Source organism: Lepisma saccharinum, chromosome 5 (assembly GCF_977018435.1).
Source record: "Lepisma saccharinum chromosome 5, izLepSacc3.1, whole genome shotgun sequence".
Lineage (NCBI taxonomy): Eukaryota > Metazoa > Arthropoda > Insecta > Zygentoma > Lepismatidae > Lepisma > Lepisma saccharinum.
In genome coordinates this window covers 30,959,111-30,975,911 of record NC_139233.1, presented here as the reverse complement: position 1 = coordinate 30,975,911, position 16,801 = coordinate 30,959,111, and the positions used below count along the sequence as shown (strand labels likewise).

The 16,801-nt window shown below is 37.6% G+C and overlaps 1 protein-coding gene across 1 annotated transcript in view; it reads left to right on the top strand.

The window, feature by feature from the left end:
• The window catches only part of LOC145987742 (uncharacterized), a 59,747-nt gene extending 43,974 nt beyond the window's left edge, over window positions 1–15,773 (top strand). Inside the window, exon 2 of the mRNA XM_083122400.1 lies at window positions 5,300–15,773. Coding sequence (XP_082978526.1) covers window positions 5,300–6,606 — 1,307 coding nt within the window. The 3' untranslated portion in view covers window positions 6,607–15,773. The remainder of the gene's footprint in view (window positions 1–5,299) is intronic.
• Window positions 15,774–16,801: the final 1,028 nt, after the last annotated feature.

Here is a 16,801-nt window from a genome sequence, read left to right as displayed (position 1 = left end):
ACCTTGTTTGTTTGACTTTTAAGTCATCCACTTTGTGCACAGAAAGGATAATCAGAACTTGATCTACGGTAGGCATCGAACCCGGCTCTTCTTGATTAGAAAGCGACTACGTTACCAGTTCGCCAGAGGCGCTGAGATCCGCCTCGAGCAGCATCCCTAACCTGACTCGGCCTTATTAAAACCTTCATCGTTCCTCGCAGCGGTTACAATGCGTCTTGGAGGCCCACGGAGAATCCAATAATCGTCCCTAGCTGGAGGAATGCTAATGCCAGCAAAGGGCACGGGACTCCAATCACGTCTCTAATTCTCCGTCCGCTACTTTCTTTCGCTTGCTCGCCTCCCCTTTTCATCCTCGATCCTGAAGGATCGTAATTTGGACTTTTGGGAGGCAACGAAAGGCGCCTGCTAATGCGCCAGAAGAAGATAGAGAAGAGACGAAGCAAGAACAAGAAGAAACGGTTAAAGATGCGGAGGGCGGAAAGGTCCTCTGCTCCGGCTTTTCCAAATATCTGGAGAAGAAGCGAATTTTCTGAGCAAATACTCCCGCTCTCCCTACACTCACTTGGAGAGTGTTTGCAGAGGAGTCCCTCGGGAACCTTCTTCCCGGGCAAGTTACAATGCAGGAGTGAAGCGGACCGGAATAAGGACTGGTGAATTAGCTTTCTCCCTTTATCCCGGTCCGAAGTTTTAGCTCCTTCCCGAAAACTTGAAAGGGGGGTTCCTTCCCTCTTCCTGAAGGAGAGATTGTTACCGAGTCTTTGTTAGATTTCTAACTTCCTGTGTTGCCAATTCAGCACTTCGCTTCCGCTTTTGGATTACGGGTTTCTATGCTGATGTTATGCCGGCATTAGCATGAATACATCAGTTTTAGTGTATTAGTTATGCTCAGGCCCGTAGCCAGGAATTCTTTGTAGGGGGGGCGAAGTCAATCCTAGAGGGGGCAAATTTTTAATATGTTGTGTCGCATTGGCAGATATAGCAGGATATACAGAGGCACTTGCCCCTTCCCCCAAAAGAGGTAAATAACAGAAAAAGGTTGATATATTGAAATTGCAACGAACAAAAAAAAACTTCGAGCAACATCAAATAGCAATATTTCGATAATGACCTTTCCAGATTGCCAAAGGATATAAAGTTTAACATAAATAGACTAATAGGGACTGTATCTAGTGTCGCCCACGGGACGAGACGGGACAGGCTTTTAAAAATTCGAGACGAGACGAGATTGATCATGTGTTCCGAGACAAACGAATATTTTCGAGATGAGACAGCATTTCACAGCATTTCCACGAGACGAGACAGGCCAAAGTCTCGTCTCGTGGGCAACACTGAGTGTATCTATTTAATACTTACAGGTCGATAATGTTAATAGACGATTAATATGTACCAACAGCCAGGGCCGGATTAAGACTAAATTGGGCCTGATGCGCAAAGAATAATAGTAACTGTATAATAAGTAACACTGAGTATAGGCGTCTGAAATTGGGGCTCCAAATTTCATTCTAACATTTATTTTCAGGTTAATATAGCAAAACGTCACCTTGTAATCAAGGGGTTCCGGGTTTGATTCCTGGTGGAGGCCCATAGTGGTTCGGATCCCACTTTAAACTGTAGGTCCAGTCCAGATTAGCCTTACTGTGCATTAAGTGCACTTAAAACACCAAATCAATCCAATAATATAACAAAAGAAAACTGTTAAGCTTTCGGAAAATTCTCCTCTGCTTTCATCTGGGCCTAGTTAGGAATGGGCCTAATGCTGCAGCATCAATAGCACCCACCTTTATCCGTCACTGCCAACAGCTTTGGGCCTCTCTGCAGAACTGATTAAGGGAGCCCTTTATAATTCATGCTTCATAATGATTCCCTCAAGTTTCCAGTATGCAAGATATTTACGCACAAAGGAATCTAACGAGAATCCAATAACACCATTGTGTTGTGTTATGCAAGAAAAATCGAATTAATTAAATAATAGTTACATATTATCTACACTTTGATGAATTGTGTAAAAATTTGTAATACATTTTTTTGTACTTGCTAAAACATTAAAACATGGGTCCCTTAGTCCACCACGGACTCAATTTCCTTCAAAGGGGAGACTCTTGCATCACTACAGACAATGGTTGCCTACTGGTTACGTTAACCATTTTGCAAAATATTGTGTGAATTGTATTATACTATAGTTGAAATACATGTTTTGACATCTGACAAACAAATAAGAATCCCCTGATTGATCAATGACTTCTTGGATTACAGTGTCATCATTAATATTTCATATTAAGTTTATTAGAAAGAAATTGTATTAATAGGGCGCAAATAATTTTACGGGGCACCAGGGCATTATCTTTAACATTTTTTTCTTCATATAGATCGTTTTTCACCCAGGGCTGACTCCTGCCACCACATAGCTATGGCTCTGAACTTGGACTATAAGAATAGCAAATGTTGCGAGCGAAGCGAGCAAGAAAATTTTACGAAATGTATTTTTATTTGTATAAAATTTGAAATCTAGGATGGCGTAATTGCTCCTCTGTGCCCCTTGCAAGTGCTCTTGGCCGTCTCGAAGAAAAATGCAAGTACACGTAAAAACCAATTCCATCATGAGTATCCAATTGTCCTACTATTCTTAGATTCTCATAGTCTTGTTTTTTTACTTCAATGTTTGCTTCCCCTAGAATGGACTTCCGTCCAAGGTCGGGGGACAATGCCCCTTGCCCCCTTGTGGTTGCGACACTGTTTATGAGTGTCTCTTCATCAATTTCACGTCATCACTCATTGTTGTGATTAGCTAGAAGTGGCAGAAAAACAACGCTAAGTAACAAAAATCAAATATCCACTCCCTCTCTCTACCACATGAATCACTATTACCGTATGGTAGACTGGGGAAACGAAAATTTAAGCGGTTCAAACTTCATAGCAACACATCCAAGAAAAACATCCAAACCATGGACGTCCGCAGGATTTTTTCCAGGGAGAAGCAAGGAAGGTACTTTTTCCCAGGGGGTGGCAAACGAAGGCAAATTTTCCCCAAAAATTGTGTTGTTCCCTAAAAAACATTGTTTAAATTTGAATTTATGGTGTTCATGCAATAATTAACACATATTATTGTGGCTAAAATGAAATTATATTTGTGAATTACGTATTTTTTGGTTGACTTTCATTTTTCAGGGGGGCCGTGGCCCCCTTGCCCCCCCCCCCTTCCGGACGCCCATGATCCAAACACATTAGGCACCTTTAATATAAGACTACTCAAAATGTCAAAACTGTTCTAGATACTGAAAAATTGCAAAATCATTTCCCGAAGTCTGAATCTGGAAGGGAATTTCTCCTCCCAATCCTGATACATTATACGGAATCCCATACACTCTAATAAATCACAAAATCAATAAGTGTCTTTGTTATGTTGCTAGAGTAACACATGATATAATTGTAAAGATTAGTGAGAATTCCAGGCAGGAGTGTTTTCTGTATTTTTCACAGGGGGGGCAAAGCAGGCTCTCAGGGGGGGCAGTTGCCCCCCTTGCCCCCCCTCTAGCTACGGGCCTGGCTTATGCTGTGTTCTTTTCTACCTATCAGGGATAAGAATGAGGATGAAGGGTAAAATTGTGGAAAGATGATTGGTTGGTTGATTTGACTCCGCTTTTCTGCAACTTTTGGCTAAGATGAGTGATGATATGATGAAATTGATGAAGATACACTCAAAAAGAATACCCATGGGATTCGAACCAGGTGTCCCTGGGTTCGTGGTGCGATGTGCTAACCACTCGGCCACGGAAACCGGCTTGGAATAGATGAAATAACAATGAAGCGTCCACAGTTTACCCAGAAATCGTAGCACCCGAAGGTTACTCGTCGCCTTGTAACCAAAGGGTCTTGGATTGGATACTCGTTGGAGGAACATAGTGGTTCGTATCTCACTTTAAAAACTGTAGATCCAGGCCCGAGCGAGTAGCCTTTATTTGCATACAGTGGACCTAAAACAAACGAACCAATACTGGCTAAATATGAGAAAGTACTACGAAAATCTCAATGCATGAATTCAGATTAGAAGACAGGAAGTACAGAAATAACAAAATACAGAGCTGATCCAAGTAAATACATTAACAAACTGCAGGAATTGTCGAAATACACAAAATGCCGAATATGGGGAAAACGAAATGCAGTGAAAATGGTATTGAAGACCATGAAATTCGGAGAAAGGAGGAATACAGGGAAAATGAAAATTGAAAACAGTGAGGAAATTGGAAATTCAGATAAAAGAGGAACACAGGCAATGCCGAAGAAAGAAAATCTTGAAGCACAAGAATACCATAAATCAGAGGCGTCTCCTGAACGCATGCGGTGCATGCTGCGCATGCGTCAATTTCAGGAAAAAGGACAGCTTGCTCTGCGACGACGTTAATGAGCATTTCTACATTCTAATTTCTTCATATAGGAAAAGTATTTATTTTACACGAGAGCGCTCAACTAATCTTTTATTACATTTCTTGGATCTGAAGTGGCGCATGCGTCAATTGTGGGAAAATAATTATTACTTTCTTTCACTTCAGATCCAAGAAATGTTATATAAGCTTAGTTCAGCGCTCTTGTGTAAAATAAATACTTCTCCTATATGAAGAAATTAGAATGTAGAAATGCTCATTAATGCCGTCGCAGAACAAGCTGTCCTTTTTCCCACAATTGACGCATGCGTAGCATGCACCGCAGGGATTTTAATAGGAGCAGGCATCATCGTAGAGGTAACATGTAACTCCAAATTCCAGTAACTCTTCCTGTTCCTCCACGGTAAGCTTCCGAGATGAAGATTTGGAACACGCACACACACTAATGGAAATATTCGGTCCTATTAAGAGAAAGGAGTAAACATTCTCCAAGCTACACCCTGTCCTGGGAATCTCTAGAGCAAGCGAACGCAAACAAGTCCTCACAATTAGGACTTGAGAGGGTTTGACTTCCCCTCCTGTGAGGGGAAGTGAGTGCAGCTACAAGCCGTTTGCAGCAACGCGCACTGATTTGCTCCGTCCATTCGCTTTCTCTCCCTCTCTACCGTTACACGCAGCCTTGATCCACAGATTCCCCAAACAGAGTGTAATTACCACAACGGATCAGGTTTTAATTTACGTGTGAAGGAACTTAAAATATTTAAGAGAGTAAAGAAATATGGTTGAAATAGTTTTATTAATACCATGCATGATCTCTGTAAGCAATCCATGCGATACTTTATGCATGTTTATGAAAATATTTCTTGAAAGTTCTCGTAATCATCTCAATGGTACAGTTGTGTTTCCTTTTGTATTTCCAGGGTACGTCCAGGACCTGTCGACATTCCAGCTGACAGCCCTTCTTCCACGAGTTCATCCAGACACGGAGAAGAATGAGACCTCAGAGTGCCAGGCGTCCACGTACCCAAATTTCCACAGCCTTCCCAGCGGACCGCAAGACTCCCTGCCCGCCCAGCAGAGGTACGAGGATCTGGGCAGACGATGGGGGGATGATCATCACCCTCATCGCCTGCTGCAGATCACGCCCATGCCGCCGCCGCCTCCGACGCAGCCTCCTGCAAGCACCCAGGTCCCGCCCAGGAAGTCCCTGTCAATGTGTTTCACAAGCACCGGTGCCGCCCTATCTCTGCCGCCCAAAAAGAAGGACATTTACCGACCGTACTCCCTGGACGATCCGCCGGCGCCAGTTGCGGAACAAAGGCGAATAGAGCCGGTGATCGAGACGCAACACCAAAAAGATCTAAGTGCGGCGCACGCGATACTGGACCTTAGTGCCTCGACCGCGATGGGTTACAACGTCCACTCGGAGACGGTGCACCCGGAACCTCCTCGGGTGCATCAACCGCCTCACTTCCAACATCTGCAAGCACCACCGCAGTCGCCTCCGTCACCGGAAGTGTACCATCTCAACAGCGGGAAGACCGTGGCCTACACGTACGAGGCGTTCTTCGTGAGCGACGGCCGGTCCAAGAGGAAGCTGTCCAGCGAGCGTTCGGAAACGGACAAGCCTCGGTACTCGTGTCCGGAATGCGGGAAGAAGTACGCGACGTCCTCGAACCTGTCGCGCCACAAGCAGACGCACCGCAGCCTCGATTCTCAGTCCGCCAAGAAGTGTCCGACGTGCACGAAGGCGTACGTGAGCATGCCGGCCCTAGCGATGCACATCCTCACGCACAACCTCAGCCACAAGTGCGCGGTGTGCGGGAAGGCGTTCTCGAGGCCGTGGTTGCTGCAGGGCCACCTAAGGTCGCACACCGGAGAGAAACCGTACGGCTGCGCGCACTGCGGGAAGGCGTTCGCGGACCGCTCCAACCTGCGTGCGCACATGCAGACTCATTCGGCGGCAAAGAACTTCCGCTGCAAGCGCTGCAACAAGTCCTTCGCGTTGAAGTCATACCTGAACAAGCACTACGAATCGGCATGCTTCAAGGACGGCACGGGTGTTCCACCTGTGGGCCCCGAAGAGTGTTCGTTGGAGTGCGGGGTGGACATTGAAAACTCCATGTCCCCAGCACTTCCATCGCCTTCACAAGTGACGAGCAACGTGTACCATCCAGAGGACAACATCGGCACGTGTGATGCGTATATGGTCCATAACGAACTGTAAATTTGTAGGTATGCCTTCCTTTTTGATACACACACACACTTCTAAGACAACATAGCAAGAATGCACTGCTCAACAAAGGTAACAAATGCTGTCCAGATATTGTTGTTTGTCGTTAACCAGTAATTTTTGGTTCAGCTGAAAAGGCAACAGCGTATAAACTTTCAAACCTTTAATATTGCTAGGGTAGATAACAAGAAGTGTAACCAGAAAACAAGGAAGGGCTGTATTCCATCCCTTTAGTACAACCTGCACCTCTTGAAGCTTAATTGTACAAATTAGATTTTCCCTTGATGCTTAAAGAGGAGAAAGGGGCTATATTTTTAAACTTACACCAGCAGATGAAACTTTCTCAAGTTGCTGTGCAGTCCTAAGGGTTTGTAGAAGGCAATGCACTGAAAGGACGACCATATAAATATCATAATGTAGACATGAAGAATTGTCATTAACTTGTTATAACATATTTAAAATCTTTCTAGCAATAATGGTTCAAACTTCAAAGGGGAATTCGGGAAGTAAAAAGTAAAAAGTAACTGGGAAGCAAATAATATATTTCTCAAAATTTAAAGTATACAAGATTATAAACAAAGCCTATATTTTAGTTAAAAAATTTTTGTACCACATTAAGAAACTTGTTATCGCCTTCATTTCGATTGTTGAGAGAAATTAAATGAAGTTGTTGGTTTTGAAAACTGGTAATATGTAAGGAACATAATAAAATGTTTAGATGAAATATATTGTGTGCATACAATCACATGTCTGCCTTGATTGTGAAATCAATTCACGGTCCAACCACTATGGCAAATAAAATTATTATCATTTTTAAAAACTTTTGTGAAGAGAAGGTTCCTTCGGATTAACCACTGAAGATTACGAACTTTGAAGAGCTAACGTCACTCTCACATTCAGAGACTGGTACAGTGCCACAGCCCTGTAACAGTTACTGAAGATGAGAGTAACAGTACCTCCCCAAAGTTTATAATCGCCAGAATTCAATCCAGTTTACATGCATTTTGTTCGTGAAAGACACTCAGTTTGGCGTAAAGATAGCAGAATATTAGTACCTCATCACTAAAAATTCAATAATTTTTCATTAGTTGCAAAGCAAGGAAATTAATTAGTTCGTAATTCTTCCTCTAAATTTTGACCAGGAGTGCAGACCGCTGAAAAAAAAATAGAACCTGATTTCCCCGCCATCTACAAATCATATTTTGAATTATTCATGGTCGCAATGTTAGTGTATTTAAGATGGATTTTATTTGTAATTAGCAGAAAAAAGTTTGAACTATAATTGTTAGAAAGGCGTTGAAATGTTAAAAGAGAGATAAGTATACAATTTGCGTCCCACCACTATCTTAAGAAAGTTAAACATGGTTACATCACTGCAACTGTCAGACAGAAGAATATTTTAAAGTTAATGCATTTTTAAAATGTTGATGTTAGTAGATCACAGTTATTTGGTTTGTTCTTGATGATTTAACATTTTCTCAACAAATGCAAAGTGTTTCGAAAACAACGAATGAATATAAATATATACACATAGAATTATATATGTATACAGACGAATGAGAAATATGTAACTTAGTGAGAAACCTAGTCAGTAGGTAATACTATGCATATAAAAATAGGTTCGTAGAGTGATGAATTTCATATACATAAAAGAGTTGCTTTACAATGAATAATGTATTTATAATTTATAAGAAAGTTTGATAAAGTGTTGACAAAATGCGAGTCGTAACTCAGTACTAGGGTTGTGACAATTCTTTTTAACATTACAAATTAGCAATTTCATTGTTGAAAAACAACTAGTAATGCAATAATTCTAATCTGCGATTACCGTTTGGTTTTAGATGCACGCTCTAAACTTTGATATATTGATATTTTCTGAGAATTTTTGATCCAATCTGTTCATTTCACATGACGAACAACTAATGATACTATTTATACCCTGATACTGAGTTTGATTCAAGTTAGTTTTTAGCAAAGCATTATAATTTATTCTACAAATAGGAAAATAAAGACGTAGCTTTGATAGTGAATACAATGTCCAAGACACTCCGCTTCAATACATTCCAAGGTATGTACTTAAAGGGTCTCAGTATGAAGTATTGTTTGTTCTTTTTTGTTCTATTTGTGATAGAACTATTTAAAAAATGAGGGAAGAGATTTAATGAGAATGGGAACCTCATAGTCTATGCAATATTTTTGCAGATTAGTCTAAAGATGTAGATATGAGAATTAGGTTAGTATATTTATATATACGTACATAAGATACATATGTAGATATTACCTTTAGGAAAGTAGCTAGGGATAGAGTGCAATATTTTCCATGTAAATAATGATGATTCTTTTTTTTATTATTGTTCCAACAGTCAGTTCGACATGAGGTCTAGTCATTGTTGAATTAATTTCCGAAAGAGGAAGTTAATTTTTTTGGACTTTGCACTTCGATAATGGTATAGCACAAACCCGAACTAGAATCACTACCAGACGATGTGAAGTAATTGTAGTGTAATTGCATGATCGAAAGTTGATTTATTGGACATTATCTAATCTTCCGGATCAATCTTAAATTGGTCATTGATCATACTAATTATAACAACTTAAATTTCCATCTCAAAACGTAGCTCGGATCAAAATAACTTCTCAATTAAATCTTCACAGGAAGTTCAAGCTGGTTTCAATTTTTTGCTTGGATACAAGAGCTTCCAAATAAAAAGTTTCGACTGATTACACAATTTTCTAACTAATAAAAAAATCTTCTCAAATTAAATTATTTTATGTATATGTATTCAAATTATTTATTTAAATTATTAATTATAAACATATTTATAAACATAATTTTAAAGAATTATCAAAAATCACAATACATTTTGTTACTAAGATGATACGAAACTGATTAAGTTTATTTAAAGTTATTAAAGAGATACATAACTGTGTACAAATCGCCCATCTTCGATATTGAAAAGAAGCGTTTGCGTGCCATAGAATCTCAAAAAATTTCAAGATTTCTTAGAACTCCCTACTCGTGTAGTATGATAACTCCTGCACTCTTTCCCCAACATCAATCGATGAGGCTAAACAAATATTATTTCTGGATGTTTATCTTCGTCCACGGCACCCATTGCGGCATTCAGCGACTTCTCTTTGTCTTGACCAAAACTCCTGAAACCAAAGTGAGTCAGTCACGTTCATTGTTAGAGCACCAAGAATAGATTTCATTTCCACAAGGATATGCGGTTTCTCTGCAGGTAACCAAATCTTCAATTAAAGCAAATTTCATTCGGAACAAATCTGATTGTATCAGGATTTTTTTGCGTCAAAATTGTTGAACATGACAAAACAATGTGCTTTTTTAACACTAAATTTTTGGCAAGAGCACTTATTACCAGTTTAACTGTAATTCTTCACCCAGAACTTTTGATCATTCTGAAGAATATTTATTTGCAATAAGATCTACCAGAATATAAAAGAAAGCTATAGGAAGAATCCTTTCAGTACCAAAGATTACTAGTCATTTCCCAAATTACTTATATGCAATATAAATGTAATGAATACCGATTAGATAAAGGTACTAACGCACAATATCCTGCGATGAAACGTGAGTACATGCAGAAATGTATAAACTAAATTCACATGAATGAATGTTATATTTATAACATTCAGTGGCTAGATAGTGGCATCCTCAACGTAAAAATGCTTTTGGCATAAGCTTGTGATAAATTTATAAAGTACATGAAATGTCCTAAAACTAATAATAAGATAGCAATAACTTTAACAAATATTAGATAAACTTTTAATAATTATGTGATTTACGAACAATAAGTTACCATTAAGAATGTGGAAAGTAATATTTTGCAAATACGATTCACAATTACACTTCGATTGATTCTGGCTTGACTGGGATTCAAGTTCGGACTTTGTGCTGTACGAGATGCAAATTCAACTGCCTTTATAAGATGAGTCCCTCAGAACTGATCTGGAACAGGAGTTAAGTCTAGTCAAAGGCATACATTCCTGGAGCTCGTCCATTTTTATTCCCTCTCTCTATATATACATACACACATGCATACCTATATATAAACATCATAAATATTTATGTCGCACCGCTACATAGAAAACACCCACAGACTGAATTATTAAACGAAATCCTTAGCATGTAGCATATTACTTTGTTAGTCGTGTTTCCTAGTCAAGATGTACTGTATCTATAATTTGCAAATATTGTGAAAAATTATGTGTATAATTTTAAAATATGTCGGGAAGTTTTTACAGTTGGAGCCATTGTGCACGTTGCAAATCCTATTCGTTGATAGTGTTTAATCTATCAATGTCGGTTATACATACTCTATATTTTCACTTTAGTTCACTATTTAATTACGCCAAGTTCATAAAGTTTTGATGTTCTTCGAAAGCAGCTTCAGAATACTTTGATTTCTATGCAAAATTCAATACTGATACGTTTAAATATCTGTCTGCGTAATTGTTTTTTTTTTCATTTATGTATGTGTCTTAATTTTCCATACTCGATTTCTTCAATCACATCTTTTACTCTTGCTGTGAAACTTCGGTCACGTACCAAAAAATATATTTCCTACAGACAGATTAAGGCACAATGAATTGGTGTGAAAAAGGACTTTATTTTTTGTATTATCTTGTCTTTCACACAACAGATCCAGAGCTAACAATCATAAAATAACAATGCTGTTCTATAATTATTATTAATAATAATTTGATTGAAGTAACTTGTAACGTTGCTCACATTCACTAAATTTCTTCTAATCTTATTGTATTACTTTCAATGGTATTCACCAAGCATTGTGTCAGTCAATACGTTCCTCCTTAGACTTTCTTGCTATTCACTTTTCATTGGCTGCAGTTGCAATGTCTTCTTTCTTGAATGCAGTTTTTACCTATTATTGTAAAGTTTCTTTGTTATTCTTCGTTATGGCTCTCCCCTTCTCTTTCTTTATCAATCATCTTCCTTCCAATACCTTCAGTGACTCTTGCTTTGAAATGTATCAGTATATTGACTTCAGTACTATATTTGCCTTGCATATATTTCGATCAATACCTTAAATGAAACAAAACAATAATATATGTATTTATAAAAATGTTAATTGATTTTACATTTAATGTCTTTCGAAGAACATCACAAAACTTGTTTAAAATTTAACCAGAGAATGTAGCTTACATATGTTATTCCTGCATCGAAATGTTATAAATCTGGTTACAGTTTTGGTTCACAATCCATTACTATAATTTGTAAGTTTTTAATGTAGATAGTTTGTCTATATTTTAAGTTTGATGTCAATACAAGCAAATATTTAAAAGAATCATGTGGCACCGACAAAATGTCAATATTTTCATGCAGCACAACGTACATGGTGGTATCTAATTTTTTGAAAAAATCAGCAATATTTTCAACGAAACTATATTTCGATTTTCAAACACCAATAACTTACATCGAAAAAAGTTCAACAAAGCAATAAGGTTTATTTAAAAATATAGCAATAACTTGAAATGTTGTTTTAGTAGCAATAACTTTACTGTTGAAGGCACAAAAATGCAATCCAATTAAATTTCACTTTTCAATGCATTATGTTATCTGACTTTTACTACTTTAACGTCATGTCATATTCAGAAATTCAGCTGATCTGAGTCACGGATATCCTAAAAGTAAAATTATTTTTTGCTGATATCATAATAATTGAGTTTCTTTAATTGGTCGAGTCTTCAAAAAGAAAAATCTTTTTCCTTGTAACCTCAAACCTAAGTTCTCACAACACTGTACCTCTACAAGTTGGCGTGAAGAACATGTGTTAGAAATAGTAAACTTGTTGACCATTCTTTGCCGTCAGAGGCATTGCTTTCATCTTCACTAATCTTCAATCTTCTCATGATCTACGAATTTTTGTCGAATTCTTCTCTGGTCTCTCTTCACATCTATATTTCTTCTCTTCTACATACCAATTTTTTATCTTCTTTCTTCCGTCCTCTTTCACATTTTCTCCATTTTTCTTTTCTTCTTCAATCTTCACTTTTGTATTCCTTTCTCGCTTCTCCATCAACCCGAAAACGTACTTCAAGAACATAGTGTCCTATAGACACAGATGACTGGTGTGATACGATCCACTGAAATATGTCCCCGGTCGAGAATCGAACAATGAGGACAGTGTATAAATATCCTTCTGAAAAAAATATAATCTTCCTAGTTTTCAGTTGAGTGTTTTTGCACTGTACAAATCTTTTGCTAAAACGACGTAAGACAGCTGTCCTAGGAGGGCAGTATCACATTTTGGTAAATTTAATGGTGTTAAAACATGTTGATTACGTGTTTTTTTCTTACATCATTGTAGTTAAAACATTGGCCAAAATGTGGTGTGGACTTCCTGGGCGTAGTTTTAACACTTGAAACAATGAAGATGAAATGCTGAACGATGAATTGATTAAAGGGCCGAAAGTATTGTACAAATGCATTCTATCTAGGATTCGAACAAAAAAATCCCACACATGGTAGACGGCTACACCAACCAACTAACAACGAAGACTGGCTGAAATCAGTATTAACAGTTTAATAAACTCTCTGTGGTGCAACAGCCCTCCTAGGGCATGGGCCTGCCAAAGGGATTTTCATTGGGTGACGTGTGGTCAGAGCATAAAGTTCCATCGCCGCTGTTTATTATAGCTCATTATAGCGAACGTCCCACAAACCTGTTGTTTAGTGGACCATGAGATGATGATGAGGTTCCAGAAATCAGCCCGTGGAAGCAAAAACAATAATTTCGCCGATACCTGAAAATCCCTTGTTTCTTGCTGCAACTCTGCTTTGTCTGCTGATTGAACCAGCAACAAGCCACCTCTTTTGGAGAATCTCGTCCATTGTTCGAACTCATCGGTGACTCTTTCCGGGGTTATATCAGTCCTCTGCTGGAATAACAGGCTTGCCGTCCCGTGAAACATGGCTGCGGCGAGAGCAAAAGATACGAAGCAAGATGAACGAATTCATAATCGCACGGTTGGCCCAGGGTCTGTGTGCAACTGACACGCGTCGGTATCACTCGCTGCTGTCAGGAGCAGCCGAACTGCACGTGCCACAGCGTCTAAAGCAGTGTTGCCGGCAAATGTTTTTAGAAATTTACCAAATGACTATGTTTTAAGGCAGTGTTGCCAGTTTATTTGCTTCACTTTCTATTTCTAAGTTCCCTTCATTCTTCATTTCTTTGCATCTTCATTTCACAACCCATTTCTTCAAATTTCTTCAGCTTCTTGTATTACACACTACTTCTTTCTTACTTACTTTCCTCTACTTCTTTAGTCCTATTTCTATTCTTTATTCTGTTTTCTGTTATATTTTTTCTAATCCTTTCCTTACTTATCTCGCTTCAACTCACTGGCAAATGTTCTAAATTTAACCCTTCCTTAATACAGTAAAGTTCTCCCCAGTGTGTGAAGACTCATGGTCCAACATATTCTCCCTCACCGTCTTAGTAGTGCTGAACACTATTCTTCGGTCACCTTTACTCCCAGGTCACCCACCAACTAGTAACAGTTAATGAGAAGCTGGTGAGCCCCAGAGCCGCTTATGGAGGGACATTGAAGGAAAAATTCCTAGCTCTGGTATCGAACCAAGACTATTAACTTCCCAGTACCCATAATGATAAGTTTATGACTGGAAGAACATCCTCTGTATTTACACAGTATCAATGGCAAATAACAGAAATGCACCAGTTCTATATTATCTAGCCTTAGAACATTGTTATCAAATAAATTATATGTAATAGAACATTCATATTATTTTATGAAATGTCTTCTTAATAAAACAGGAGATAAATTTGGAACATCCTGTATGAGTCTGAATCCCGGAATGCCTCTAGGTCTTCCCTGATGCTTCTTCTGTCACCTATTAATCGTCACGATTAATCTAATGTTAGAAATGCGACGTTAAATATACAAAATACTCAGAACAATACTTCTGGCTTTATCACTTTGGTCCAACTATTTTCTTTTTCAATCAAAATCTTTCATCTTCCCATTCACTTTTATTTCTTCTCTTCATTGTTGTCTGTTAATTCTTTGGTATTTGTGCCTTCAATAGTGTCTGAACAACGATGCACCTTTTTACATTGTTGGTAATTTAACTCACGACAAAACCCGGTATTGATTGAGAGCTTAATGTGACGTAATTTTTTTTGTTGTTGCAAGTAACAGCTTTATAATTCCTGTCATTTGTGTGCGTAATACTACATTTATATTTTTGTCTAAGATCGTTACACTACACGATGTTCCCTTTTGCTGAAAAAACGATGTAAAATACAAGCAAGGAATCTAGAAAAATATATGCATTTCTAGAAAAAACTGCTTAGGTGCCTCATTCTTGACCTATAGGGGTATTTTTTTTAGCAGTGCAAAATGTACGTTCGCTTTGTTGCAAATTTTTGATGCAAAAGTATTTTAAAAAATCCTTCCACTTTTTGCATATACCAGTGTAGAGTATTTTGTAAAAATATTTTTGAGTTGGATGTATTAAGGGCCCAGGAAAATGCCGGGGTATTCGCAAGCAATAACACTAGTAGATGGGCCACAACGAGGAACATTCCTTAATAAACCTCTATGCAATGGCCCAGAATTTAGCAATATACATATTATTATAAATATAGTTGAGACTTTAGAATGTAATAATGGTAACACTATATATTATTAAAGCTTCGACAAGAACGGTTGTTGAAATGCTAGTCACACGTAGAATGTTCAGGCTAAGATGATATAAAAAGAATGTATTTGTAATATAACACATGTATTCCGAAGATCTATGAGTGGGAAGTTCTGTGTATCAATTGGTAAAAATGAGATTTCGTCCTCCCCAACAAAATTCCTATTTTGAAATGGCATACAGTGTTTTGAAATTCTCTACACATGTACACATGTGTAATAAATGCAATAACTTATACTGTTTTGTATAACAATCTATTTTAGTTGTTACTTTCCATAATATGCATTCAAATTTTTCAAACAAGTATTAATTTCTTTGTGTGTCTTAATTTCAAAGTGTATTTATCGGATTCTGTCGAATTCGAACTTTCTACTACGAAAATGATGTTTTAAACTTTAAAGATGTAAGTATAATAAGCCGACACACGTGGAGAGAAGCTTTATAAACAATTATTTATCTTTTAATAATCAGTACACGACTACAGAGTTAAAACAAGCTTAAAATGACATAATTCACATGTTCCATTTAAAGTTTTTAAAAAATATATATAGTTTTGGCTTGAATGCTACTTAAAAAGAACTTGGGCAAAAATTCCAATCTTTGAATGCATATTGACATGTAACAACACTTACCTTTCACAACACCATGTACCATTCATTTTATGATGAATTCTTCCAGTTCTTTTTCTCGGTTTCCACAAATGAAAAACAAAAGGATCATTTTACAACTTACCTTACAACATTGTGATTTCGAAAGCTCTGTATGCCAATTTCTTGATTTTACATTTCACATCATCATTGCCAATAAATATAACTGAATAAGCATTATAAATCATGTGTATGTATGGGTGTAAATAAACAATTTGGATTGATTGCGATATCTATGTGGGTATGTGTGCAGGTACATAAGTAACAAGATTTGCCATGTTTTCAATACTTTTTAACATGCAATGTTGAGTCTATGTAAATGTTGTCGGTTCTCCCCCAAAAATGTTAAAAATGTTAACACCAACTGAAAAAAAGCTTGCCTCAAAAATTGAGTTTAAAACATGCCAAATCTACATGCTTTGTAAACTCATGAGATGTTACTGTGTTCAAAATGTGAGTATGAACTTTCCACACATGACGAAAAGCGAATACACAGAAATCAGGAGTAGAGTTGCTCAAACATAGTGTTATGTATTATATAATATCCACCCCTCGAATTTGCATATATATTATTATACATATATATATATATATATACATACCCTTTATCATTCTGACTACGATGTCATATTTATGAACACAATTGTGAATAGTAAAATTTTTGTATTTATATTTTCATAATAAATAGTGTAGAAAAGGGTAATGTGTTTTTAATTTACTGAATTTCTGTACTGTTTCCTCCTAGATATGTTCTGCAGAAAATATAACCAAAAATACGTATTCATTTTGGTAGAGGCAAATGAGCCGTATTATTAAAGCTGAAAACATGCTTACTTCT